Source organism: Aspergillus oryzae, chromosome 2 (assembly GCF_000184455.2).
Source record: "Aspergillus oryzae RIB40 DNA, chromosome 2".
NCBI lineage: Eukaryota > Fungi > Ascomycota > Eurotiomycetes > Eurotiales > Aspergillaceae > Aspergillus > Aspergillus oryzae.
The window spans coordinates 5,951,985-5,977,916 of record NC_036436.1 but is presented as its reverse complement, the minus strand read 5'-3'; the positions used below and the strand labels follow the sequence as shown (position 1 = coordinate 5,977,916).

Below are 25,932 nucleotides of genomic sequence, written 5' to 3'. Positions count from 1 at the left end.
CAATGATCACTATTATCCTGCTCAGAATGATCGAGACATTCCATCAGTCTCATCACTTTGGACGTTTTTTTTTTAATATATCACGCTGAATGCGGTGTTACATGAACGCAAACGTTTAGCAATGACACAATAATTTGCTCTTCCGGGCTGATACCTCGCGACTTAGAATATGAGTCGATATATACTACTAACATGTGTTCTTGTATTGCTCCTCTAGCGGTGTGTGCGCGAGCGTCTTCTGGATAGCAGAGCAGTCCATTCGGCAGCTGAACATGTACCAATGAAAGTTACCTTTGTATACCATGTGAAAGGTTTAAAGGACATATTCATTATTCTAGCGAATATGTTGATAGAGTGCAGGCATATTTACTGATTACCCTTCAAAACACGTGTGGAGCCGTTCCCTAAAAAGTCCCCGCGGCCTCCGAATTGCCGATGCGCGTTTTTTGCGTTATTGTCCGGGTAGCGGCAACAACAATTTAAGAAACCCCAGGACCGCCCTGATGATAGAAATTTGCATTCTTAATCTTCTCCATGCTCCTCTGCAAGATGAATAAATTATCTGGTCGCATCTTATTACCGTGGAAGCCAATCCGCGTGTTCCGGCCGAACCCCCATTGCCACAAGTTCCTTTCGAGCTTCTCTCCCGCACAGGCGTGTAATTCCAGTCAGGACAAGGGCACTGTCGAATCTCAAAAAGGGAACTGTGGCTCGGCGACTGCCTCAATCACAGCGAACAAACAGTCATTATCAGCATGGCAACTCAGCTTTTGGAAATGCCGTCATACATGGAAACGCGCTGGGATAAACACGTTACGCTGCCTAGTCGGCTGTACGCTAGGTGACTTCTCCGCCCTGTGGATGCTCCAGACGTTCTATCCGGGGCTCGGGATGGGGACTATCATGGCCGCATCTAGTAAGTCTTTGATCCTCAACTCTTAAAAAGAGTGGAGAAGCGATTTTCATAAATGCTAACGGAAACAGTGGCGTCCGGAATCACCACGTCGATTATTCTTGAAACAGTCCTGCTCCGGCGTGGAGCTGACCAGCTCTCCTGGCCGGTGGCCCTTCGCACTGCTATGGGAATGAGTATGGTATCGATGGTCGCAATGGAGGCGGCAGAGAATACTGTAGACTATCACCTGACTGGCGGTGTTGTGGCTCTGGACGACCCCAGTTTCTGGATGGCAGCTGCTGTGTCAATGACGGCTGGCTATCTGGCTCCGTTGCCGTATAATTACCTACGGCTGAAGAAATATGGGAAGGCCTGTCATTGAGCGCACGATAGGATTTGAGAATTATAGAAGCAAGTTGTATGTACCATGTATAACTAGTAGCGATGAATCCATCATGTTTTATTAAGTAAGCATCGCGGAAAGTCTCTGATATAGATATTTCTACGTTCTTTTATGTCCCAGATGCAAGATTTCTTAAGTTCATTGTTCGCTCGCCTTTGTCAGAATTACTTGCTTCCCTGCTTGATAACACGATACTAAAAGGAGCCGACGAGACTAGGAGAACGAAGGATGTCGAACTGGTTGTTGTGTTACTCGTATATACATTACTCATATTTCTTGTATCTTCTACTGATTAGTTATATAGGATTGCTAAGTCTGGTTGGATTAGGGGCGGCAAACAAGACAATATCCTAACCTTGGAATGAATTAAATATCTCACCTTTTTATAAGTATATAACAGCCACAGCCCTTGATAGTATATATCGGGAACGTTTTGCTCTGCTACATATTTAGTGGAATTAATAGATAGATATACAAGAAAGTAAACCAAGAATATATAAAGCCAAACAGCCAATCATAAAGCCAGTGACTCAACTTTTATCAAGCAACTAGAGAACTACTACAACTCTAAACACCAGCAAAGGTAACTATAGATGAGTATGATACAAGACGTTGGATACTTTGGCCGCAATGTCTGGTGTAACGGCGGGAAGCTATATAGGTTTGACCAGTGCATTCTGAATCGTTGATTCAGAATTATTTGACCTTTTGGCCTTGTGGAATATCGGGCCCTGGCGATATCTCTTACATCTGGCTACATGTCTAGAAATTCACGAGGTAGACAGCGGTAAGCCATTTCAAAAGCTCGTATCAGGCCACCAAATACCAGCAGTGAAGCCACTATTGACCCCCCCAAAGTTAAATTTCTATCACTTTTAGCAAAAGTCGTATGATCTCTGATGTTAGACAATCTGGATATAACCAAACAACAACACCGCGGAAAATCTCTCGCCATGGGCATTAGTCTGCTGATATAAAAGTACTGTCACTGAGCGTTGGGATATAATTAACAACAATTGTCATAGCACACCGGAAAACTATTTCCTGCGACAGACACTGTTAATACCCAGGAACATATCATTTAATAGAATAAGCTTCTATGTTATGAAGCTTGCACGCATGAACTGCCAAATTTTGCCATTCCAGAGCCTATACTCTAGGGATGGTCTAGAATTGCTCGTGGAGCCAAACGAATTTCGTAATATTCAAAGTTTATCTTATACGGTATTTGTGGTGCAGTAGCAAGATGGAGGGTGGACATATCTGTAATCCTCGAACCTCAGTCTCCAAGTTTAATTAATCCATATTTGGTGCTACTCTGGTTCATTGAAGTTCTATTCGACCTAGATCGCTTCTTGCGTAGAGTATTATGCTTTTACCCACGCCACCTCCTCATCTTTGATCGCGTATATACGCCATCATGACTATGCCTATACGGAACGCACTCCTCGATATATACATATGATGGTAGTAAGACTCGGAAATATTTTGCGCAAATGGCACGCCTCGAATGTTAACCGTGACCCGACTGTCGCACTTCATACACGTTCACGGCCATGACCGGTGATACTATTCCTAAACTTGTGGTTCTCATTGACGCGGACAATGCTCGGTCCTCTGTCGTTGATCCCCTCCTCTCTGAGATCGCGAAATATGGTACAGCTCATGCAAAGCGAGCATATGGGGACTGGACTAGAACCAACCTACAGGGTTGGAAAGACCAGCTTCTAAAACAATCGATCCAACCCATCCAACAGTTTGCGTATACCCACGGCAAGAATGCAACGGACTCGGCTATGATTATAGATGCAATGGACCTTCTGTACTCCAGCCGATATGATGGGTTCTGCCTTGTCTCAAGTGACAGTGATTTCACTCGACTGGCTGCTCGTATCCGCGAGTCAGGACTAATTGTATACGGATTTGGGGAGAATCACACGCCTAAGCCCTTCGTCGCTGCCTGTAGCAAATTTATCTACACGGAAAACCTCGTGCATCTCGATAGGCTTGTGCCGCACGCCAATAGTGTTGTCGTGCCTGAAAATCATTCATCGGCTCAGGCTCATAAAGATGACCACTTAGCAAGTATGTTGCGAACAGCGGTAGAAGGAGCCTCCAATGACGATGGCTGGGCAAGGCTCTGTCGGGTGGGCCAAATGCTCACAAAAAGGTACCCTGATTTTGACTCTCGTACTTATGGATACCATAAGCTCAGCGATCTCATCACTGCCTCGTCTTTGTTTGAAACCTCCCGCCGCTCGTTTCGAAAGGGCTCACCCCCGGATATCATTGTACGCGATATACGTCGGAAGCCCAAGAGTCCTGCTAAATAGGCGGATACAATTTGTTTCTCCGTCTAGTGTTTTATCCGATCTATTGGCAATCGGCAGGATGCTTTTCTTTTCTTTCTTTTCTAATTTTTTTTTTCCTCTACCACCATTGCTTAACGGCATTGTGCATTCTATCGCGCTTATTTTCTTAGCATATGATTGAGTAAAAAATCTCAAAAAAAAAAAAAAAAAAAAAAAAAAAAAAGAGGCGTATAGAAGAAGCAGTTCATTGTTTTGGGTGTTAAGGTCCACGAAGTTGGACAAACGATGAAATACGCAGACCAGTCAACGAATCTTCCAGGCTTTCTACTAGGGAGGGCAGACTTGACGATAAACCGCAACTATGAGCTGTGGAGGTTTTCCTACCGTACCATCGAGGAATCTCGATATTCCGGCATTCACTTGCCAACCCAACAAAGCACATTCCCGGAAAATCAGATTTTGGCCTTGGGGAGAGTATCTGCATCCGATCCATTTTTATCGTTAATGCCCCGAGTAGCATGCAATTACATTCGTAAGAACATTGAACGGTGCTACTCTGCAGCCTCGACAAGAGATCATGCATGCACTCAATAGCCCTTTGAATGGCTTTCTCTCGTGACATATCGATCGCATCTGAATTCAGGTCAGCTCTCTAGAATTATAGGAAAAGTATAGTAGGCATCGATGTGGACTGACCTCGCACACTGGAGGGGATTGGGAATGGGATGGTCGCCATAGTCGTTGTGTATCTGAGCTGTAGATACTTAGATGACCTCTCAAAAATCGTATCTTGTTGGAAAACCCAGGATATGAACAGCCATTTCTCTGCATCGGATACCGATTCCAAGGGTCTCTCGGCTAGGGCGTTAATCCACATATCTGAAAACACTTCCACTGCTTCATAGCATTCGTAGTAATCCATTATTATAGCTATCTCCGCAAGTCTTTCTAGAGATACCTTTCGTGGTACTGTCCGTGTTCGCCCGTGGATTATCATTGTCAAGATCAGAAATGGCAAAGGCGGCCAGTCTTGCACGGGTATTCTCAGATAGCCCTTAGACTTAAGCTCATTTCCTTCCTGAAACCCATGTTGTAGTGTACGTTTGAACTGTGGACAAGCGAGCGTGAGGTGTTTAGAGGATGCACGGATCTGGAGGCATTTCTCGACATGTTGGTGGTCTTGGAGGGGATCGAGAGATTGGTCCGTATCCTCACGATAGGGGACCTCGACAGTCCTGTTCTCGTCTTCTAAGCTACCGACATCCTCAGGGGGTTCGGGTGGTGGTTCTTCTCCTGGGTTTATGATATCCTCTGGAGATTCAGGTAGTGGTTCAGGGTGCATGGATGGAAACCCAGCAAGTGTGGAATCATCAATATCCGACAGGTTCCCTGGGAGATTCTCAGAAACATTATCCAGAACCAGGACAATGTCTCCTTCCGGATCGAGAGTATAGATTACTTCGTCCATACTTCAAAGGCTTGTAGCTGCTTGGGCTTACACCCCTAAACGAATAAATAGGGAAAAGCAGTACAAGAGCTGAACAACTTGGACCAGGTGGAAGTGGGGGTAGGTGAAGCGGGGTAAGAGGCGGCCCGACCCAGGCAATCTTTTACAAGGAGTCAATTGTTCCTAATAATAGATGAAGGAGGTTCCTTAATTACCTTTTTTGCCCTAGCTCTGTCCTGGGTGGCTCTTGGTCATTACAAGAAGCGGCAATGGATCTCATGCAGCGTTCTCCACGGTATATCGGCTGACTCAAAACTGTGTGGAGAGGTGTGTATTTGAGGATTTCGCGATTCCTACAAAGAGACCCGAAGTCTCAGGTATAGTACGATAAACACGCTCGTTTTGGCGAATGTAGAAATCGAAAAATGCCTGACGCAGCGTTAGAAAATCACTGTAATATGCAAGCAAGCAATACACTTCGAAGGGGAACAACCCGAAGTGCATTTTCTCAAAACAAAAATCCAGAAGCATTGGATTATATCCCATACTATACTCCCAGCATCCAGTTAATCTGCGAAGTGTACGGCTTCTCTCTCACAATCCTCTTAACAACATTCCCATGTTCATCAAATTTGCCTTTGACAGCCACTTCTCGCCAACCGTGACCCCAGTCTAGTTCCCACTTTTCGTCCTTCTTTTTGTCTTGACGAGGAGCAGCCGGGAGCCGCTGTCCAGACTCCCGTGCGCTCTCAACTGAAGCGTAGAATTGGAGCGCTTTCTGGATTTCTTTTATTTGCTTCGGGGAGAGGCATTTCGTAGATAGCTCCATTCCACTTGCGCCAATGGCATCCTTGATGCACTCGCAAGCCCAACACGGACAACTGGTATATGGCTCTCTAAACTGCTTCTCCCATAACTCAGCAGTGTTGGTATCTGTCATAGTATTCGCCATAGGTTTTTCCGTCTCCAAGGCCCTTGGAGCCTTTGCGTAATTCAAGTGTCCTCCAACAAGCTGGCTAGCGAACGTGTGAAAATTATCTGCATAAAGTTGATGGGTTCTCAAGGCGAGTTCAATATCCCATGTTGGTCTCAAACTAGCACGTCTGTCTGGATACAGATGCACAAGAAGTTGAAACCGTTTATATCTCTCCATGCAGCGGGTTAATGATCCGGAGCAGGCTGGTGAGCGGAGCCAGAGAAGCTCATGTGTGTCATTAACAAAGCTGTCTTGCATGGCGACTGCGTGCTCAAGGTCAACTGAGTACTGGGCGCCCATCGACGCGGTATACGGAGGTGGAGACGCAAGACAAGTAATAAGGTCTTCAGACTGTGACGACATGGTTTTGAACATATTCGCTGCCGCCGTCGGCAAGTTGTAGACAAGTGTTTTCCGATCAATGACTTCGTAGAGGGCGTGCCACGGAAAACAAAGCATAAATGCACTTTGTTTACCAAATCTTTCACAGTCAGACGAGTAGGAGGGATGGAGAATATAGCTGTACCACACTAGAAGCACATCTAGTGGAGGAAGATAGTCTTTGGAGAGAGTACTAGTCTCCAGCTGCGCTACGGCAGGGGTAGTGTATGCTTTTGCATGTCGTATTGCCTTGTCGACATTCTGCCACCAGATGTCAAAACGGCCAACGGCTGCTTTTACAAATAGTTCCCATTTCCTTATCTGGCTTGTACGGACCATATCCGCATCTGCAGCCGTAAGGCGTGTCTTGGAGCTTTGAGTATTTTCTGCTGAGACCAATGGTCCAATGACAGTGTCCAGTTCCCTAGAATTCATGACGTAGTTCCTCAGCTTATAGAAGCATTCAATGAGGCATAAATGCATTGCAAGGTGATTCGTTGATGGGTATAGAAAGTCGAATTTGTCTATGTCTGAGGCATCGAGAGCACTGGGTGTGTGACTAGGAGGGATAGAAATTCCTCTGAATATCGCTGGGTCCGGAATCTGTACTTCCTCTTCCCTAGAACTTGCGGGAGCCAAACTGGTTGGGCTTATCTTCCATGAGTGCTGATGTGTCGATGGCTCCTCTCGACCCAATCGCAACCCCCTGAGTACTGATGTCATATTGTTTCACGGACTAGTATAGGAGAATTTGATTTCTCAGGAATAATTTCGTTGAGTGTAGATAGTAGTAAAATGATTCGCAAATAATGGGTGTTTCCCTCCCTTTATGAGACCTGGTACAAAGCATAGCCAAGGACCATAGCCACGGAACACAGCCACAGTTCAAACTGTAATGTACCGCCATCGTGATATTCTGCCTTGTCTGTCCGCCTTCGATCAGGGCACGCAAAGCGTCACCAGTATTGAAATATACAGTAGGCTTTTCAAGATTACTTGGAGGTCTTTATAAAAATGGCTTAGCTCGTCTTCGTACGAGGCTTGAGCTACGGAGAATTCGCTGACATAGTGTAGACTGATTTCCTTTCGTGGACCCACTCCACCCGATTAATCCGGGGTTGATCTGCGGATACCACGGATTCCGTTTACGGTGCTTAGCATACCCCGGACTCTTGCAGTATGGGGTATGATCCTAGAGTTTGCTATAGTAGACATGTCCATAGAGAGTTCAGGTTTCCGAGAATCCGTCATGGAGACCTCCGATGAGTATCTGGGGATTCCATCCGACCTCCAGGTGAGGTGTGAATAAAACTGCCTCCTTGGATATATCTATAAGTAATGGAGATCTTCCAAATTGTACTTTTGAGATCATCAACTTTACAAAGGCACATCCGAAAACCCCCAAGTTATTTCTCAATTCAACAGACTCCTAACAATCATCCAAAATGGTCGGCTTTGACATGCGCGGTTTGACTCCTGCTCCAGTGACACCGTTCACTGAATCAGGTGACGTCGATTACGAGGCCATCCAACGCCTGGGTAGCTGGCTTGGTAGCATCGACGGTGTGAAAGGCCTGGTTGTTTTGGGTCACGCAGGAGAAGGAACCTTCCTCACAGCCGAGGAGCAAATATCCGTGATCAAGGCATTCGTCCAGTCCGTCGACAATAAGATCCCCATTATCGCAGGAATCACAGGAGAGGGTACCGAGGTGGCCGCACTCGAAGCGAAGCGCGCAAAGGGCGCTGGTGCAGCGGCTGGTCTACTCTACCCATCTCACGGATGGTTGCGCTTTGGATACCAGGACGGCGCACCCCAGGACCGCTATCGACGAGTCTACGAAGTCAGTGGGCTTCCTTTGATCCTCTTCCAGTACCCAGACAACACGAAGGCGACCTACAGTCTGAAGACCATGCTTGATATTTCAGCACAACCCGGTGTCTTTGCTATGAAGAACGGCGTCCGTAACATGCGCCGTTGGGATACGGAGATTCCAGTGATTCGTCGCGAACGGCCCGAGCTGCAGATCTTGAGTTGCCACGACGAGTATCTCTTGCATACATCATTTGATGTGGACGGTTTCCTTGTCGGTTATGGTAACATCGCTCCGGAGCCATTGATCGAGTTGATCAAAGCTGGAAAGGCCAAGGATTACAAGAAGGCTCGCGAAATCCATGATCAACTCCTACCAGTCACGAAGAGTGTTTATCATCGAGGCTCTCATATGGAGGGCACGGTCGCCCTTAAACACGCTCTCGTTGCTCGTGGTATACTGAAGCATGCGACCGTTCGATCGCCTCTTTTGCCTCTTGAGCCTGGCGCAGAACAGGAAATTCATGCAGCTATTAGTGCAGCTAGTCTGGCCAGAGTTGCATAGATAAGGAGTTGCAGGGTTAAACGAAAGAGATTGGAAAGCGAGAATAATGTACGTACTTGTTTAGATATAGATACATGCCGATTGATTTCCCCAATCATCTCTTCTTCGATGAGTAGCTCTACCGTTCAGATTACTGTAGGCCACAAGCAAAGAATCTTATTGTTTCTAGGATAGTTCTGCCTTGTACTATGGAGCCCAACAACATAATGCAGGTTATTCATCCACTTTCTGGAATCTCCTAGATAAGTATATTTTACTATGATGCTACCTACTACCATGATCCAACTTCATCACTTGCAAAATCGTATGTTAGAAGCAGTACATATAATCTATGATCATATTCATTAGTGTTTTGACAGATAAGGATGTGCATGCTGAAAGCCACCTTGGTCGAACTCTCAGACTTAGAACAAGGCCACCAGTACCTAGATATATTCCATTTGCCAACATGGAAATACCTATAAATTACCCTACAATCACGCCTTAAGTATCCGGACATTGTTAGTATCCAATGTCTAGCATAACAGCTGACCTCATCCACAAGCTACTGTCTTGGTCTTGTGACGGCTTGAGCATGAGAGCTCTCAGCTTTCATTCGCTTGTCAATGGGCTTAAATCTACAGCATACGTGTTAAGAGACGTATGAAGTTGAGGCATGTTCAACTAGCACTGGGGGAGAGAATATCTTCCCTAAAGGACACAATAGCCCTAACTAGATGGCGTGTTCGAATTGCCAGACATGGGACAGTAATGGACTTCGTTCTATTGACCAGTCATCATGATAATTATCTTCCTATTGTTTGGGAAGGAAAAGGCCGCAAGGCAGGTTCGGGGAAAAATAAGCGAGTCCCACAGGAAAAGTGACGGCGTGTAAAACGTGGGGGCGATGGTTTCCCCAGATTCCCCGCATTGCCACCCCTACGTATATGAATCCGTGATTTCCGTGCCCACTACACGCTGCTCTTCCTACCCTTGCTCACCTGCATCATGACCTCAGGAACTCCAAACCATGCCACAAGCCCCACTAGCAACGTGACTCCTATTCCCTCTAGTCGGAAACACCCACTTGAGGATGCTTACGATCCAGGCTCGGAGAACCGCCGGAAAGACCCGAAAGTCAGTCGCGCCTGCGACTCGTGCAAGGTCAAGAAGATTCGATGCTCAGGCACAGCACCATGTGACCACTGCAACAGGAGGCGCTTGACATGTACCTATGCCAGCAAATACTCACGTGGTCGGCCTCCTACACCTCCGCCCTTATCGGGATCCAGGGAGAGGGCAACGATAAGCGCAGGTCAAAGGCCTAATGTGCAGCATACAAGCTCCAGAAGTACCTCCAATATAAGTGAAGATGTGCAAGACAATGAACGACCTCAGGTCAACATCGACGAACGGGCCACTAGCTCTTCAGTGAACGTCGGAGATGGTGCGCCATCACCAGAACTCGTTATCGAGGGACAGTATGCCGATCCAACGTCTGGCCTCACTTCTTTCCATCAAGCATGGCGCAAGATCTCCATGCAAAACAGAGACATTGCATCCCCAAGATCGAGTGAGGCGGAGATGAACCAGCCCTTGGTTTCTGCTGGAGACCGACCGTTCTACCAAGACGCTCATAGTTCTGACCCGTTTCCCGATCCCCCTACGGCGCGCCGCTTATTATGCTTTTACTTCGAATCCTGTGTTGTTACGTATCGAATATTCCACCGACAGACCGTAGAAGGTTGGTTGGATGCTGTATTGGACAATCGGCGAACAAATCGCCCAATCACGCACTCCATTGGGAATGCTAAATATAGCATTATCCTGACGATATTGGCCATCGCACGGTTTCGCACTTTCAAGATTGAACGGAAATTTCCTAACAATGACGAGGCATCAGCGCTGACAGAAACCGATCCCTTGTTTTGTGCGGCAATGGACCTGACCGAGACAGAGAAGGGATATCCGCGGTTGGAATCAGCCCAGGCCAGACTGATCCAAGTGCTATATCTCCTCCAGACATCTCGAGTGAATAGGGCCTGGTATGTATTCGGTAACGTCTATCAGATCGTCTCTTCGCTGGGCCTTCATCGGCGGCGCTCAAGGAAACAGAACATTGCCTCAAATGGTCTTTCAAATTATATCAAAGCTCAATGCGCGAAACGAGTCTTCTGGGTCACATATACCATCGACAAGTATCTCAGCGTAGTTATGGGCCGGCCACAGCTTCTGCATGATGACGACATCGACCAGGACTTTCCAGATAGTGTTAACGACGAGGACATTGGGCCTAGTGGTCTTCTAAGCGTAGAGGATCCTGAGGATTGTCATGTCGATGCCCTTATTTTTCATGCCAAGTACGTGTCGCTAGTCATATCGAGGTCCCTATTATCTTTATTAGCAGTCTTAACATTCAATCAGGATCGCCCACATCATCGGTCGCATATCACGACAAGTGTACTCAGTGGGTAGTTCAGCTGGTGAGGGTCGAAAGGCGGCTGCATATTCTATCGTTCACGAGCTTCACGTTTGGCGGGCCAATCTCCCCTTACACCTGGGTACGATCAAGCTATCTACGCTGATACCAAGCTTCCGAAGAGAAGCTACAGCACTGCACCTTGCCTATTCCCATGCACTTATTCATGTCAATCGCCCGTTTCTACTCGGCGATGTAGTTAGTTCTGAGGACGAGCCCGAAGCAAAAGACCGAATCGCTGAATGTATCTCCGCTGCGAAAGCGGTTCTAGAACTAGTTAACACGATGGCGAAAGATACAAACTTGCTTCATTCTTTTTGGTGGACCCATTACGTGACCTTTTGCGCACTGGCCGTGGTCTATATTTGGAATATACAGTGCAAGGCACGCAATGACCAACAGCTGGGGAATGAATCGTCGTACGTCAAGCTCTTTGACCTCGCCGAGAAGTGTCGAGCTCATTTAGCTTGGACCGGCTCGCCATCATCCCCCGGCCGAAGATACGCAGCCATCTTGGAGGAACTGCGCCTGGAGGCCCAACGTGAGACAATCAATAACACTCATACAGATTCTGGACAAGGAATGGTAGAGGGTGTGACACAACCCAATTCGCAGCTCAACGTTTTTGATAGTTCCGGACTAGCGGAAGCGTCCTTTGAGTGCATAGCCTCGATAGATAGGCCTGTGAACACCGTTCCGAGCATGCTTGACGCATGGCAAGCTGTCGACTGGCTGGACCTAGATGCCTCTGTACGTTACCCACAATTAATCAGAGATGATAACCGTCATGCTAACAGGTGAGTAGGCTTTCTATTCGGCTCTAGATGACCTAGGAATCTCACCGACGTGGTAACCTTGTCTCTGTATTTTGTGGACCTCGAGCTTTGCTCATTTACCTACACACGTATAGCAATTTTGTACATAATACCCCCAGCATCCTGTTATAAGGTTTGTTACCAAACTCAGTTATCCACCGTCCTCCATGCATACATACGCATATCCGAGACGCGTATCGCGTGGGGATTTAAACCTTAGTTTGACATCCCGTTCTTGGGTTTAATCGGATATGTCGGATTACTACCCGCCACTCCACCATTAACATCCGGATTCCACGGGTGGAGAAAATAATCCCAGAATCGACTGAAACTGCCTGTCATACAGGTTCTCGATTGTTACATCAATGTGCTTTGCAAGCTCATTGTTATGTTGTGCTATTTCCGGGCCCACAATGTCTAGTTCCACCATCTAGTGTATCTTTTTACGCTTCGACTTCTTATATCTCCTCTCCCCACGGGGTTTAATTCCCCAGAAATGCAGTCCTAGCCTAGATCTGGGGCATTGTCGATCAATTTGTCTTGGCTTTGTGCTGCGTGCTCATCATGACTACCGATCGGACGTTTGACGAGGAAAACCTATCCTCGGAGAAGGAGGCTGTTATGCATCTTGAGCATCAGCCTCGCGGCCTATCTTCTGACGACGAAGAATTCCTTGCCAACTTCTCTGATGAGGCAAAGGCCAGGGTGCTGAGAAAGGTCCGATGCGCTTTCCTAGATATTACATACAGCGAATTGCTAACAACATATTGTGTTTCCAGGTCGATGTGCGCAGCTTTCTCTTTCCATGATCTTATTGTCCAGTGAAATGCTAAGATACACCCGCAGTGGCGGCTGATCCCCATGCTCGTTCTACTATATCTGATTGCATACATTGATAAAACGAACATTGGTATATCCTACACTCCAGTGTGCCTCTTTTAGGTATACCGCTGACATGGGACTTGTCTAGGTAATGCGAAAATAGAAGGACTTCTTCCCGCCTTGGGGATGAATGGCAACCAATACAACATTGCCTTGTCTGTCTTCTTTATTCCTTATGTTCTTGCCGGTGCGTTCACTCTGTTCCGCAAACTAAAGTATCACTCCTAACACGCAACACAAGAGGTTCCTAGTAACATATTCCTTAACCACTTTAAACGACCTTCTGTGTATCTGGGATCCTTGATTCTTGTCTGGGGCATAATCATGACCTGCACAGGATTTGTTCAGAACTTTGGCTCCCTGGTTGGCATCCGGTTTCTCCTGGGCTTATTCGAGTAGGTTTATGTCAGCCGAGCTACGCTGTTACCTCTAGACTCTAACATAAGACAGGGCAGGATTCCTTCCAGGCGCTGTTTTGATCATCTCCAAATGGTATCTTCCCAACGAAACCCAAACACGCATCGCTATCCTATACACATCGGCTGCCTCGGGAGGAGCATTCTCCGGGCTTCTCGCTTTTGTCATTGCCAAGATGGATGGTATTGCTGGCTACGAAGGCTGGCGATGGGTGCGTCACCAACACAGCTCCTTAACTGTACCCCACATATCCTAGCTAACGCGCTATATAACTTCAGATATTCATAATCGAAGGTCTTGCTACTATCTGCCTATCTGTGCTTACTTTCTTCTTGCTTCTTGACTCGCCTCAACTTTCCTCGGGGTGGCTTACGTCCGATGAGGTTCGCTTCCTGGAGGTTCGGCAAATCGCGAACAGCACCCAAGGAGCCCATAAAGATGGAGTAGCTTGGAGCGCCTTGATTAGTGTTTTGACGGATTGGAAAATCTACCTACTAATCCTCGCCAACTGGTCTAACGCCGTACCCAACTACGCCCTTAAGTTCACCATGCCCCAGATTATCCAAAGCATGGGATTCACCTCCGCCAGAGCACAGTTGTTAACCATTCCACCCTACGCCGTTGGTGCTTTTTCAGCTTATATATTCTCGGTTTTCGCCGATCGCTACACATGGCGCATGCCTTTTATCATTATCCCTCAACTACTACAGGTCGTCGCCTTCAGCATCTTATTCACCAAAGCAGCCGATATACGTGATAACATAGCACTGTGTTACTTTGGAGTCTGTCTAGCTTGTTTTGGGTAAGTACACAATCCTTCCACCCCACACCTGAAAGCTCAGTCTCATATAGGATGTACCCCATTCTACCTGGCGTAAACGCCTGGAACGTCTCCAATCTTCCCAACCCCACGAAGCGGGCAATTGGCATTGGCTATCTGGTCTGTATGGGTAATGCGGGAGGCATTATCGGCAGTTTCATCTATCAGGAGAAAGAGGCGCCCCGTTATCCCACCGGCTACGGAAACTCCTTTGCCTTTGCGTCGGCAGGTTTGGTAGCATGCCTGGTACTTGAGTTCTGTCTCTTTAGGTTGAATAAACAGAAGGCCCAGTTAAGCGAAGCAGAGATCCGAGACCGGTATACGGATGAGGAGTTGAATGAAATGGGAGAGAAAAGTCCCCTGTTCAAGTATACACTGTGATCGGGGTTTCTGCGATGATCGTGCGGGAAGGGATATATGCAGCCTAGCCTGCTTTAGAATGTCTTAGGAGATGGTTTTTGTCTACTCATTAATGAATATTAGCTCCTTCTTCTAAGTCAATTTAGTACCGAGTTTCTCCGCTTCTCTGTCTAGGCGTCATTCATTATCGGGGTTTGTGGATCGGTTAGACCCCACCGAGCCATCCCTTGACAGTGGCAACATTTCTTCAGCCACAGTCGTTGGCCTTCCAAGGAGCGTAGGGTCTTGGTCAATAATGAGTGGTGAATATTGCTAGACCTCCGTAGGGGATGTTTTTTGTATCCCTTGATGCGTTACTATCTAAATTTATGCTGAAGTAGCAACATCCGATAATAGAAAGTTTCTATGAGAAGAATAAATCCTAACGGAACTCTCCACACTTCCTGTACCAGCAAAGACATCCAATAGCGACCACAGAAACTATTATGTTCAGCCTCAATCGTCAACGGCTATTTCCAACTATTGAGACAAGTCCAAGACGATTAACTCCGTCAAGCGGACCGTTGGGACGGGAGAATCCATGGAAACAACTGCATACATATTGTGGGGATATGCAATAAAACGGGGCTTACGGGGCAATAAGAAACCCGATACCTTCCAATATTTCAGTTCTGGGGCCTGGTTTCACCAAGAATGGGGTTGAGATGCCCGGTCCAGTCCAGCCCAAACTTGGGAATAGACGGGTCCCGGATCCACATACTATCTCGCCTATTATGACGATCATTGATTTAGGTCCATTAATAGTAACGAGTACCTTACACCGTTAGTATGATGTAACGACTGACTCGGATACACTGCGTATGTTCTCTGGTCGAGGGAATACTCCACGTATGGGGTTTGCCACTGTAGCGGAGTTGAACACAACGTTACATTCAGATCATAAGGCAAGGGTATAAAAGGGTTCGAACTTCCATTGAGCAAGAGACCATTCAGCCAGACACAGCAACCAACAATTCTTCTTCTATCTTTCTGACAACCTCTTAACGAACCTTTGAACAATCACAATGCGTTTCCTCAGCATCTTCGCCGCCATCGTTGCCCTTACTCCCGCCGTCATGGCACAGGGCCAGAACCCCAAGAACTGTCTTGAGGAATGTCATCCCTACAGCGCTGGTTCCAATCAGTACTGCGATGCTGAACACCAGGTATGTTGTTCATATAGCTGAGCACGGATTCTTGCATACCTGACCGCTAACATGACAATAGGCTCTTTACCGTGAAGGCCCTGTATGTACACCTCTTGCCTTCTCGTCGAGGCCGAGACACCGTGGTATAGTAGGTAGACGACTTTCTGACAATGATTATAGGGCTGCTTCAAGTGCTGTGAGTCCGTTTAAGCGGATTAGGGTGAGATGGGACTGCAGGTTTAGTGGTCTATTAAGTCAAGGATTTGTCAGTTGACAATTTGGTCTCTCGCAATTGACGTTTTTGGGGGGCTGTGGAGTATTATATCTGTTGAGCGACCATCAAGATATACAATGCAGTTTTTTTTCCGATTTGTGATTCATTAAAATGCTTAGAACTACTTGCGGGGCTCTAAATTCTTCTACTCTATCTTGCAACGCGATCTGCAATTGCCCAACGAGATGATAATAATAATAAAAGAAAAGAAAAAAAAAGATACACAAAACGACATTACGCTGTCGGGTTGCTCCCAAGTTCAGAAAATATTTACATTCTGTACCTCGGCAGTCCTACCAATGTCAAATGCTAAAATCGTACAAGGCATTCATTCTTATATCCATGACAAAGGCACTACTGTTTCGTCGCCGGGAAATTACCAGTTCCTAAAATATCACCATCCTCTTCGCTCCCATTCTTTGCCCGGTCAATACGGAGTTGTGTCGTCTTGAATAACCTCGGCATAGTCGTCTCCTCGAACGATGTTCCCTGCGCAACCATCTTTGCCAGCTCCTTAGCCGCCAACCAGATGACCGGCATACCATGGCCATTAAACCCAGCGATAATAAACTGGCCATCCTTGGCAGGCACTTCACCAACGTGAGGATTCGAGTCATAGGAGTAGCCCATAACTCCAGTCCAAATCTTGTCCACTTTAGCCCCGGAGTTCTCCCACCCACGATACGTCCGTTGCATATAGTCTGTATAATAGTCCTTTGCCGAATCGATGAGAACACTATCGTTCACGTTGTTGTACCATTGCTCCCGGAATGGCCGGAACTTCGCGGCGGCGCCACCGACAATGATACTGCCGTCGGCTCGCGGGATCAAGTATGATAGAGTGTTGTCTTCTGTTCGGTTGATGTAGGAGTTGTTAAGAAGGGGTGCTGTTGTTCCCTCTGGCACCGTAATTCGACAGCAAATACCCTTGCAGGGAATAATGTTTTTCTCATACTCTGGGAGGAGGCCTGCGACGTAGGCATTATTCGCATGGATGACGTTGTCCGCGTGCATCTTTCCCCGTGGAGTCTCAATCACATACCCGCCATTTGAATCAGGTGCAATTGAGGTCGCCGGGGTATATGCCTGAAGGTTTACCTTGCCCGTCGCAAGGAGAGACTCAGTAAGGTGCATGATAAATTTATATGGCCATACGGTACCAGCCGTGTATGAAGCGCATGCAACAGCACCTTTGACGCCACAAATCTGCCTCCTATTAGCACCTATGATTCAACTAAGGGTCAGCAAGCACTTACACCTTCAACCTCCTTGCCGGTGTAGAAGATAGCATCATTCATGTATTCAAACTTTTGCGCAACTACGCTGTCGAAGGTCGCCTTGGCCTTTGCTGCGGCTTCCCCGTTGCACCAGACGTCGATGGTCCTTGTCAAGGTAAAGTCACAATCGATCTTCTCTTCCTCAATGACTTTCTTGAGTGCGGGAAGGTGAGCTATCTCGAACTCCGCTATCTCAGCCCCTGCACGCGCACCGGCGCGATCGATGTATGTGGGAATATGACCGTAGAAGTCTGGCCGGAGATGACCGCCGTTGCGACCTGTTGCGCCCGAGCACACTCCCCTGGCTTCCAGAATTGTGATTGACTTGTTGAAATCCTTATGGTCCTTCACGATATGGTAGGCTGTACTGATACCAGCGTAGCCAGCGCCGATTATAACAATGTCACTGTGCTCGGGCAATTGTTCCGTCGAGCGATGGTTACTCTTCGGATGAGGCTGGGTTTGCCAGAAACATTCCCCAGGATTAGGAACAGGAAAGCATCCTGTAGGTGGTGTTTCAGCTGTAGAAGCAGCTACAGTCCCATTCGAAGCAGGCAGTTGCATATTTGTCTTGGAAATGTGAAGTTATGAGCCCTATAGCTTGGAGTAACTATGCAAAAGATGACACGGAGTTAATTATAAAAGTGATGCGTCCGAGGTCTTATCTTATCGCTCGGCCTCGGTACGGCGTACGATTCTTTGGATCACTAAAAGCTCGCTACCGGACCGGAATTGCCTAATTTAAACCGGCGGATATCCATGGTCGGTTCGGTCTCCACCAGAGACGTCTCCGGTTTATCAGTAGTTCAATTAACTTACTTCTGTATCTGGCCGTCAAGCTCATCCCCTTGACAGGTCCAACGTGGTAAACTTGCCGGGATCCATCCGGTTCACTTAGTTCTTATCTTAGCCACTTATGTGCAGAAGTCCCGCCAATGAAGGAAATGGGATTTGATATTGGCTTTGCATTAGCTTCTGATAAGCGGGGGAAATAGCCCCATGAAGAACCTAAAACTGCACATAGATATACGAAAATTTATACAAAAATGGGAACATGTCACCCCGGTTGAGCACACGATCTCCCATCTCTCGTTTAACACTAAATTGTAGTTTCGAGCAAGATGCCTCCCCATACCGCAGAATACCCCTCGTTTGACGAAGCTGGTCCGACATCTATTGCAGAGAAAAAAGGCTTCCACGACAATGTGGGATCGTACGATGTGGAGAACACCGCCGGCCAGCTGGAGGAGGTGCATGACTTCAAGCAAGGCCTCCACCAGCGCCATATTCAGATGATCGCGCTGGCTGGTACCATCGGAACTGGTCTTTTCCTGGGCTCTGGACGAGCCATCGCAACGGCGGGGCCTCTGGGAGCTTTTCTCGGATACTCCATTATTGGTCTCACGGTGTCGAGCGTTGTCTTCGGCGTTGGTGAAATGGGCGCCCTGGCCCCTCTCACAGGTGGTGCTATTCGATACCTTGAACTCTTCTGCGATCCTGCGTTGTCATTTGCCATTGGGTGGAACCATGTATACTCCTACGTGGTATCAATTCCGTCCGAGATTGTCGCAGCGGCCGTCATTGTTCAGTTCTGGGTAACAATCAACAATGCAATTTGGATAACTGTGTTCGGTGTCGTCATGCTCATCACAGCACTCCTCTTCGTCCGTATCTATGGAGAGCTGGAATTCGGCTTCTCCATGCTGAAGATCATGCTAGTCATTGGAATCAATATCATGGCCTTGGTGATCACATGTGGAGGAGGTCCCGACCATAAAGCCATCGGATTCAGTTACTGGAAGAACCCAGGGCCCTTCGTCCAATACCTCGGGGTTGAGGGCTCATTAGGCCGGTTCATGGGATTCTGGACTACATTCGACAACGCTCTTTACGCATACTCCGGCATCGACAACATCACAGTGGCTGCCGCTGAAACACGCAATCCCCGCCACGCGATCCCCCAAGCCGCGCGCCGGATCTTCGTTCGAATCTTCCTCTTCTACATCCTAACAATCTTCATGGTCGGCCTAGTCGTCCCATCCAACGACCCCAATCTCCTCGGCTCAACAAGCACAGCAGCCCATTCCCCCTTCGTCATCGCCGCCCGCAACGCAGGCATCTCCGCAGTACCATCCATCATCAACGCCGTCGTCCTCACCTCCGCCTGGTCCTCAGGAAATTCCAACATGCTCGGCGGCTCCCGCATCCTCTACGGCATGGCCTGCAACGGCCACGCCCCGAAATTCTTCAAACGAATGAACCGCTTCGGCGTCCCTTACATCTCCGTCGCGCTATACGGCCTCTTCGTGGCCCTAGGCTACATGACCCTCTCCGACTCGGCAAGTACAGTCTTCACTTGGTTACAAGATATCGTCGCCATATCCACGCTAGTAAACTGGGTCTGTATCTGTATCGTCTACCTCCGTTTCTACTACGGATGCAAGAAGCAAGGCATAGACCGTCATAAGGAACTGCCGTGGGCAGCGCCATTCCAGCCCTGGAGTACGTGGTTCTCTTTGATCCTGTTAGTCATTCTGTTCTTTACCGGTGGTTATAAGACGTTCATGCATGGACATTGGGATACGGAAACGTTTATCTCGTCGTATTTGAACGGGCCGCTTATTTTGGTTATCTACCTGGGCTATAAGTTCGTCAAGAAGACGAGGATTATTCCATTAGAGGAGATTCCGATTCGGCCTTTTATTGAGAATTATCAGAATAATCCGGAGCCGGAACCGAAGCCGAAGAAGGGGTGGAGGAGATTGAATATTTTGTGGTCTTAGTGTTATTCCTTGAACCTTGGGGAATATATATATACCTTGAAGATACCAGTTATAGTAACAACAATGATAATTCATATTCAAGTGGAGAACACTTTTCATGAGAATTTACATCGTACGATCGTCATCTACTTAGAATATTTTACATTATACATCTCGATCATACCATTGGATCATCATGATCACAACAATGTTACACCAATTCAACCCCATTATTCAGATGTTGATTGTCTTATCCGCCTTATCAATTATCTTATCTGGTCTAATCAGATCCATCACATGACCGCCGACCGGCAAAACAAACCAATCACAACTTACCGGCCCGGACCTACCCAACCAGGTAAGCGATATCCGACCGGTATTGCAAATGCCGGCGACGATAACAAGAGTATCAGTGATAGCGGGGAAAGCTCTCGATAAGGTCTATCCCGGTAAACAGCTTCCTCCGTTATCGGTTCCAGTGTCAGCACAACCTCGACTCATGGTATTTACCACGTGGACGGTCATTCTAGGGTGAGAACATGACTCAAAGGCCAATTGAGTATAAATAAGTGACTAGAGAGATCAACAGCACGCAACACACTAAAACCATCTACAAACAAACGTGATACCCCATCGATAATTCCAACCCCACATCCCACAATCACAACAGAGAAACACAAGAAATAATGACCCCAAAGAAACACGTCGTCTTCGACGTCGTCGGCACCTGTGTCTCCTTCGACGCCTTCTACAACTGCATCGACCGCGTCATCGGCGACAAGCTGCGCGCGCAATGCATCACGCCCCGTTTCTTCGGCTTCAGCTGGATGACCGCCGCCGAGCTTGAATTTACCTTTTTGTCGATTTCGGAACGGTATAAACCGTATAAAGAGGTTATTACGGCGCTGTTCTATCGGACGTTACACATGGCGGGAATCGAGGACCCGAGGTTGTTTGCGACGGAGGCTGAGAGGGATCAGTGTGTCCAGGGATATTCGGAGCTGGAGCTGAGACCCGGGACCCGGGAGTGCTTTGCGAAGTTACGAGAGGCGGGTTTCACGGTTTGGTGTCTTACGACTGGGGATACGAAGCGTGTGAGGGGGTATTTTGAGCGGGCTGGGGTGGATATGCCGTTGGAGAACTTTATTAGTTGTGATTCGCAGGGAGTGGCTAAGCCGACACTTGCGGCGTATAGGCCTGCGATGGGGAAATTTGCAGAGGAGGATGTGAAGTGGTTTGCGGCGGCGCATATGTGGGATGTTTCGGCGGCGGTTAAGGTCGGGTTCAGAGGAGCTTATTGTACGCTGTATGAGAAGGAGTCGTGTGCGGAGATCTTTGATACCCAGTTGGAGGTGTTGGAGGATTCTTTGCCTGAGATGGCGGACAAGATTATTGCCGTTTCGGGGTAGTGTTTTTGAGGTATTAATAAATAAGAATACACATTGCAGTGAGACCAACAACTTGAAGCTGATCCAGTCATCATAACGTACTATTTACAGCAATATACAATGAGAATGTTCCAACGATGGCCTTGCTCAGCGTGGAGATGTCCTGGCGTCTTGGGACGCTCGGTAGGGAAACATTTGTGCGAAACCACCGTGGCGATCGGCTTCAAGACGAGGCACGAAGCCAGCCTCGGGCACGGCAAGGAATTGCTCAAGCACTTGCGTTTCTGTCTGTGTCGGCCATGCCGATGACAGTGCTAGATTGCCGGCACCAAAGATGGATAACTCATTGACCGGGTCCCACGCATTGAGGGCGTCCATCTGCATATCTCGACGGGACTCATTTGATGACGCAGTGAGATTCAGAGGCTCCATATAACCAACCGAGTTGGGATCCGAGTTCACAGGCGGCAGTGCAGAGCCGGCTGACACTACAGCAGTTGTTTCAGGGACAGCAACATTGTCGCACATATTCAGTGCCCCACCGCTCCTCCAGGATGATCCCCATTGCTTGAATGCTTCATAGTCTGACATCGTAGGTATTGTCTCTGAGGGGAAATCACTCGGCTGTGTAGGTTGTGCTTCGGAATGCAAACGAGCAAGAGCTCGTTCCAGCGCCTCAATTAGCGCCACCTCCGATCGTGCCGAGTCCCCAGAGGCTGCCATTTCGCGGATCATATCCAGCCCGTCTTGTAGTGTTTTGTGGTACTCCGCCGAACGGTTCTGGATGGAGTAGGCGATCAACACTAGTAGTGAGGCCCGACACGAACTGTATTCAATGTAGGAAGCTCTGGCGAGACCCGGACCATTGTTTTGCAGTATTTGACAAAGTCGAATCACCTCCGTTGCAGCCTCTGTGCAGTCCTTGACGAGACTCTGTGTACTAGATGTCTGCTTTGGACTGGAGCCCTCGCCATTTTCGCCTCCTGTACTTGTGAATTCTGGTCCAGCTGGAGAGCTTCGGGGGGATTGTGTGGTCCGGTCTCTAAGGAGAAATGGCCGTCCGATAAACATATTGACTAGACAATACTCAAGGCGCAGATGCACTGCAGCGCGGCTTAGATTCTGTGGTTGACTTGAGCCACCAAGTACATCTTGTGGCATTGAATCCCACCAATCTGCCATAGCGCGTTTCTTGTCCCACAAACGAGCCAAGATATTCGGTACTGCTTTCTTTTCACAATGTCGCAGGAGAGATCTAGACCCAACGTCAGTGTTTTGCAGTACTAAGTCTAACGGGTGGATTCGGCGCTCACAATTCATGGAAGAAGTCTTCAAGAAAATGGATAAGTTGGACAGATGTGACAGCGCGTGCAATATTCCAAGGAGGATGTTCGATGTGCATCCCTTCGCGATACTCGGGGACATCTGTGTCGACATCTGATCGCAGAACGGATAAAGGTCGCCCGTGGAAAATAGATACTTTTCTGCGAACCCGCGATCAGCTTTGTACTCAGTCCATACAACCATTGTGCCTTACCTCTCCAGCGAATATGCCGTCCACCAAACACGATTCCGCGTCTCAATCATATCTGGGTTGAACACGTCACTTTTACACTTCCGATGCATACCATTCTGCATAGCGAGTCGCACGGCGAGGTTGATATAGATATAGCCGAGGCCGGACGCATCAATTGGCAATGAGTAAAACCCGAAGAGTAGGCATGCCTGAACGCTTTCTAAACAAGACGATTCGATAATTTCAGGTAATAGTCGGACCGCATTCTGATAGAAGTTGGCACCAATGTCATCTTCCGAGAAGTCTCCATCGCTCGTTGTATTGTGACTGGGCGAGTCCAAGTACGCATACTGTGTCCCAACCGCGAATACGGTAAGCAAAATGCTTATGACAGCAGCACCCTTCCTACCAAAGCTGCCAGGGTCGCTATAAAGCACGTTGAGGTTCTCGAAGAACCACCTCTTTTGGACAAAAAAGTAATGTGTTTCAGCGTACTTGAAAAAGGTGTTAGCCAGAAACCTGGCTATTTGTCGTGGCGGACAGGAGGAAATGGCGGCGGATAGGTGACTCTGGCCAGAACGTAGTTGTTGCGCTCGCCAGTACTCAAAGACCCGCTGATCGGCATTACGAGTGTGCTGCTTCAGTTAGCGTTCGTCCTGTGAGACATTTGTAGTGTGTACCTGAGCAAGTGATCGCCGGGTTTGATGTTCAATCTGGTGTTTGATGCGCATGGAAAAGTTCCAGTATGAGAATTCCCCAGAATAATCTGGCATACATTAGCTTGGTTAATAAGTACAGCAGTCATAGAAGGGCACGAACGAGTTGTAGTATCTTCAACCGGGTCAATTGTACATGCTTCGTCATCGATAGGGAGTCCATCGACCTCTTCGGGTTCTAGAGGGGGTTCCCTGGGATGCTCTTGATTCGACGCGAGGGCATTTGCCATCTGGGAGAGAGTATCCGTATCAAGGGAGATTCCTTGCATCGTGTGTCTTAATATCCGCTCCATATACGTTGAGCGCTCAGCTAACTCTCGGACATCTGCTCTTACGGCAGGGGATCTGGTTCTAACAGCCCGTTAGGGACGTATAAATAGTAGGCATCGAGCCAAAATACCTTGGGACGTAGGCACGAAATTCGCGCACCCTTGATACGCGATTCTTAAATTCACACGAGCGACGAAAGTGGGAGCATCTACTGCAGGGAATCCCACCTTCACACTTCTCCTTCAAGCGCCGGCATTCGTCGCAGCTGTATGGTAGAACGTTAGTCTCTAAAGTAATTCTTGATAGCTTGATGCTGCAGACTTACGCTCGTGCGGCGCGCTTCTTATCGGTTGGCATTGCACAATTCTCACCCAGTGGGATACCTCTTGTTCCCACACGACATGAAGAGGTATATTTGAATCTATTGATGCCACATATGGCTTGAATACAAGGAGAGAGAGTGTGGCCGACATGAAAGTCATAGCCGGATCACGGGATGCGGGCGCGGGCGATAAGCCTCGGGGCGTCCACCAATCATCAACCGCCCCTCCATCTGCCCTAATCGAATCTGGTGTAGTATAATAAATTGACTATGGAGACAGTGCTTCGCAATGATAAAGCGGGGAAGATCTTCGTGAGGTTTGCATAATGACTGGAGTCTGGAGTATGCGGCTCCGTGAGTGGCCACCACACAGTCGGGGTATGCAGAGAGAAAACCGGCAGGTCGTGCTTCAATAGAGAAGGGGAAAGACGAAAAAAGGAAGCCCATTAAGATTTCACGACACCACGTGAGATACCTCGCTTCTGAAGAGCTCTAGCCAAAGCCACCGTGGAAACCTTTAGCTCAAGCTCTTCAATTACCTTCTTGTATGGTAACCGTTTCGTCCGCTCAGAGGACGATATAAAGGCGATTATATCATCCACTTGGGCGGCACTCAGCTTGGGTGTTTTGCCACGAGCCTTTTTAGGTGAGTATGTCTGGACTTGGCATGTATATTGCACCTGCCGATATGTTATACCGGGCAGCTGGTCGACAATTTTTTGATAGGTAAACCCCGCGTCCCGTAGAGTCAATATACGTATTCTATTGTCTCGATCGAGACGCGCAGAGTTCTGACGGTCAGGAGTAGCAGGCCTAGCTGATTCGGCCATCGTAAGTCAGTCGGTCGCAACTCGCAAGGCAGGTCGGCAAGCAGAGAAAAATATTTTGAATAGCTTCACGCGTTCTCTTGGCGCACTATACCCTTTAAGGCAGTCACTGCCAAGGCTGATGAGCACACATTCTTCACTGTCCGTTCGTACTTGGAAATAACTGCGGTCTTGACATGAAGTACTCTGCGCATAGCATGCTAAGGGGTAATTCTGGGGAGCTATTTACGTGCGCCTACGTGATGAATAACTTATAATCCCTGTTATGTATACGTCGTGAATCAGCTTGCCAGTCAAGCAGGAAGCAGGAGATCAGCATACCGCTATATATATTCATAGAAAGATGCCTTATTCTGGGCTGCTATTAACGACTAGATCAAATTGCCACTAAAATATAGGGAAGCTTCAAGGTAATTAATCTCAAATATCACAGTAATATCGAAATGGAACCAACTAGCCTTAAATATACAGAAACAGGATACATTTTCAATGTAGACATACCAACCTGATTCGTTAACCACTATCAACATGGAGATGCAACATGTATCGCAGGATTCAGACTGGTCAATCCTTATGAGTCTTACATCGCTCCGTCATTCAAACTCTTCATAGTATCAAGATTTTTCTTCTAATAGTAAGTCGATAATGCCTCCATAGACCCGCGTTTATGGAAACAGTTGGATCTGGATCCGCAATTCTTAACATTTCTGTGACCGAGATTGAATACTCTCTTAAGCCTAGAGCTTTTGCTGTCATGATAAAGTCCGGAAGATCTGAACTTACAGCCATTGCAGAAGATGCCTGGTTGAATGCCCGTGTCTTACAGCAGTTGGGAGGGCTCCCGAAGGATGG

General features: G+C 47.8%; 12 protein-coding genes across 12 annotated transcripts; 7 read left to right on the top strand and 5 right to left on the bottom strand.

The window, feature by feature from the left end:
- Window positions 1-534: 534 nt before the first annotated feature.
- AO090003001446 (DUF4396 domain-containing protein) lies at window positions 535-1,277 on the top strand (the record flags this gene model as incomplete). Its single annotated transcript, XM_001820448.3, has 2 exons — window positions 535-916; window positions 985-1,277. 2 exons carry the CDS (start codon window positions 535-537, stop codon window positions 1,275-1,277), a joined length of 675 nt encoding a protein of 224 aa, XP_001820500.1.
- Window positions 1,278-2,762: 1,485 nt separating this feature from the next.
- AO090003001445 (uncharacterized protein) lies at window positions 2,763-3,631 on the top strand (the record flags this gene model as incomplete). Its single annotated transcript, XM_023235318.1, has 2 exons — window positions 2,763-2,768; window positions 3,008-3,631. 2 exons carry the CDS (start codon window positions 2,763-2,765, stop codon window positions 3,629-3,631), a joined length of 630 nt encoding a protein of 209 aa, XP_023090348.1.
- Window positions 3,632-4,268: 637 nt separating this feature from the next.
- Window positions 4,269-5,078, bottom strand: AO090003001444 (uncharacterized protein; the record flags this gene model as incomplete). Its single annotated transcript, XM_001820446.3, has 1 exon — window positions 4,269-5,078. The coding sequence occupies one exon, from the start codon at window positions 5,076-5,078 to the stop codon at window positions 4,269-4,271; it is 810 nt and encodes a 269-aa protein (XP_001820498.3).
- Window positions 5,079-5,604: 526 nt separating this feature from the next.
- AO090003001443 (uncharacterized protein) lies at window positions 5,605-7,137 on the bottom strand (the record flags this gene model as incomplete). The annotated part of the gene is made up of 1 exon (XM_001820445.1): window positions 5,605-7,137. One exon carries the CDS (start codon window positions 7,135-7,137, stop codon window positions 5,605-5,607), a length of 1,533 nt encoding a protein of 510 aa, XP_001820497.1.
- A 722-nt stretch (window positions 7,138-7,859) lies between these two features.
- AO090003001442 (dihydrodipicolinate synthase family protein) lies at window positions 7,860-8,789 on the top strand (the record flags this gene model as incomplete). Its single annotated transcript, XM_001820444.3, has 1 exon — window positions 7,860-8,789. The coding sequence occupies one exon, from the start codon at window positions 7,860-7,862 to the stop codon at window positions 8,787-8,789; it is 930 nt and encodes a 309-aa protein (XP_001820496.1).
- Window positions 8,790-9,776: 987 nt separating this feature from the next.
- On the top strand, window positions 9,777-12,048 carry AO090003001441 (Zn(II)2Cys6 transcription factor; the record flags this gene model as incomplete). Its single annotated transcript, XM_023235316.1, has 2 exons — window positions 9,777-11,152; window positions 11,193-12,048. 2 exons carry the CDS (start codon window positions 9,777-9,779, stop codon window positions 12,046-12,048), a joined length of 2,232 nt encoding a protein of 743 aa, XP_023090347.1.
- A 578-nt stretch (window positions 12,049-12,626) lies between these two features.
- AO090003001440 (putative MFS transporter) lies at window positions 12,627-14,562 on the top strand (the record flags this gene model as incomplete). Its single annotated transcript, XM_023235315.1, has 7 exons — window positions 12,627-12,779; window positions 12,909-12,972; window positions 13,033-13,131; window positions 13,186-13,339; window positions 13,395-13,572; window positions 13,640-14,163; window positions 14,214-14,562. The coding sequence occupies 7 exons, from the start codon at window positions 12,627-12,629 to the stop codon at window positions 14,560-14,562; spliced, it is 1,521 nt and encodes a 506-aa protein (XP_023090346.1).
- A 1,794-nt stretch (window positions 14,563-16,356) lies between these two features.
- Window positions 16,357-17,136, bottom strand: AO090003001438 (NAD(P)/FAD-dependent oxidoreductase; the record flags this gene model as incomplete). Its single annotated transcript, XM_001820441.3, has 1 exon — window positions 16,357-17,136. The coding sequence occupies one exon, from the start codon at window positions 17,134-17,136 to the stop codon at window positions 16,357-16,359; it is 780 nt and encodes a 259-aa protein (XP_001820493.3).
- An 82-nt stretch (window positions 17,137-17,218) lies between these two features.
- Window positions 17,219-17,843, bottom strand: AO090003001437 (NAD(P)/FAD-dependent oxidoreductase; the record flags this gene model as incomplete). Its single annotated transcript, XM_023235314.1, has 2 exons — window positions 17,219-17,225; window positions 17,311-17,843. The coding sequence occupies 2 exons, from the start codon at window positions 17,841-17,843 to the stop codon at window positions 17,219-17,221; spliced, it is 540 nt and encodes a 179-aa protein (XP_023090345.1).
- A 557-nt stretch (window positions 17,844-18,400) lies between these two features.
- On the top strand, window positions 18,401-20,062 carry AO090003001436 (aromatic amino acid and leucine permease; the record flags this gene model as incomplete). Its single annotated transcript, XM_001820439.1, has 1 exon — window positions 18,401-20,062. One exon carries the CDS (start codon window positions 18,401-18,403, stop codon window positions 20,060-20,062), a length of 1,662 nt encoding a protein of 553 aa, XP_001820491.1.
- A 665-nt stretch (window positions 20,063-20,727) lies between these two features.
- Window positions 20,728-21,450, top strand: AO090003001435 (putative 2-haloalkanoic acid dehalogenase; the record flags this gene model as incomplete). Its single annotated transcript, XM_001820438.1, has 1 exon — window positions 20,728-21,450. The coding sequence occupies one exon, from the start codon at window positions 20,728-20,730 to the stop codon at window positions 21,448-21,450; it is 723 nt and encodes a 240-aa protein (XP_001820490.1).
- A 126-nt stretch (window positions 21,451-21,576) lies between these two features.
- On the bottom strand, window positions 21,577-23,930 carry AO090003001434 (fungal specific transcription factor domain-containing protein; the record flags this gene model as incomplete). Its single annotated transcript, XM_023235313.1, has 4 exons — window positions 21,577-22,961; window positions 22,998-23,580; window positions 23,626-23,711; window positions 23,765-23,930. 4 exons carry the CDS (start codon window positions 23,928-23,930, stop codon window positions 21,577-21,579), a joined length of 2,220 nt encoding a protein of 739 aa, XP_023090344.1.
- Between the last annotated feature and the right edge of the window lie 2,002 nt (window positions 23,931-25,932).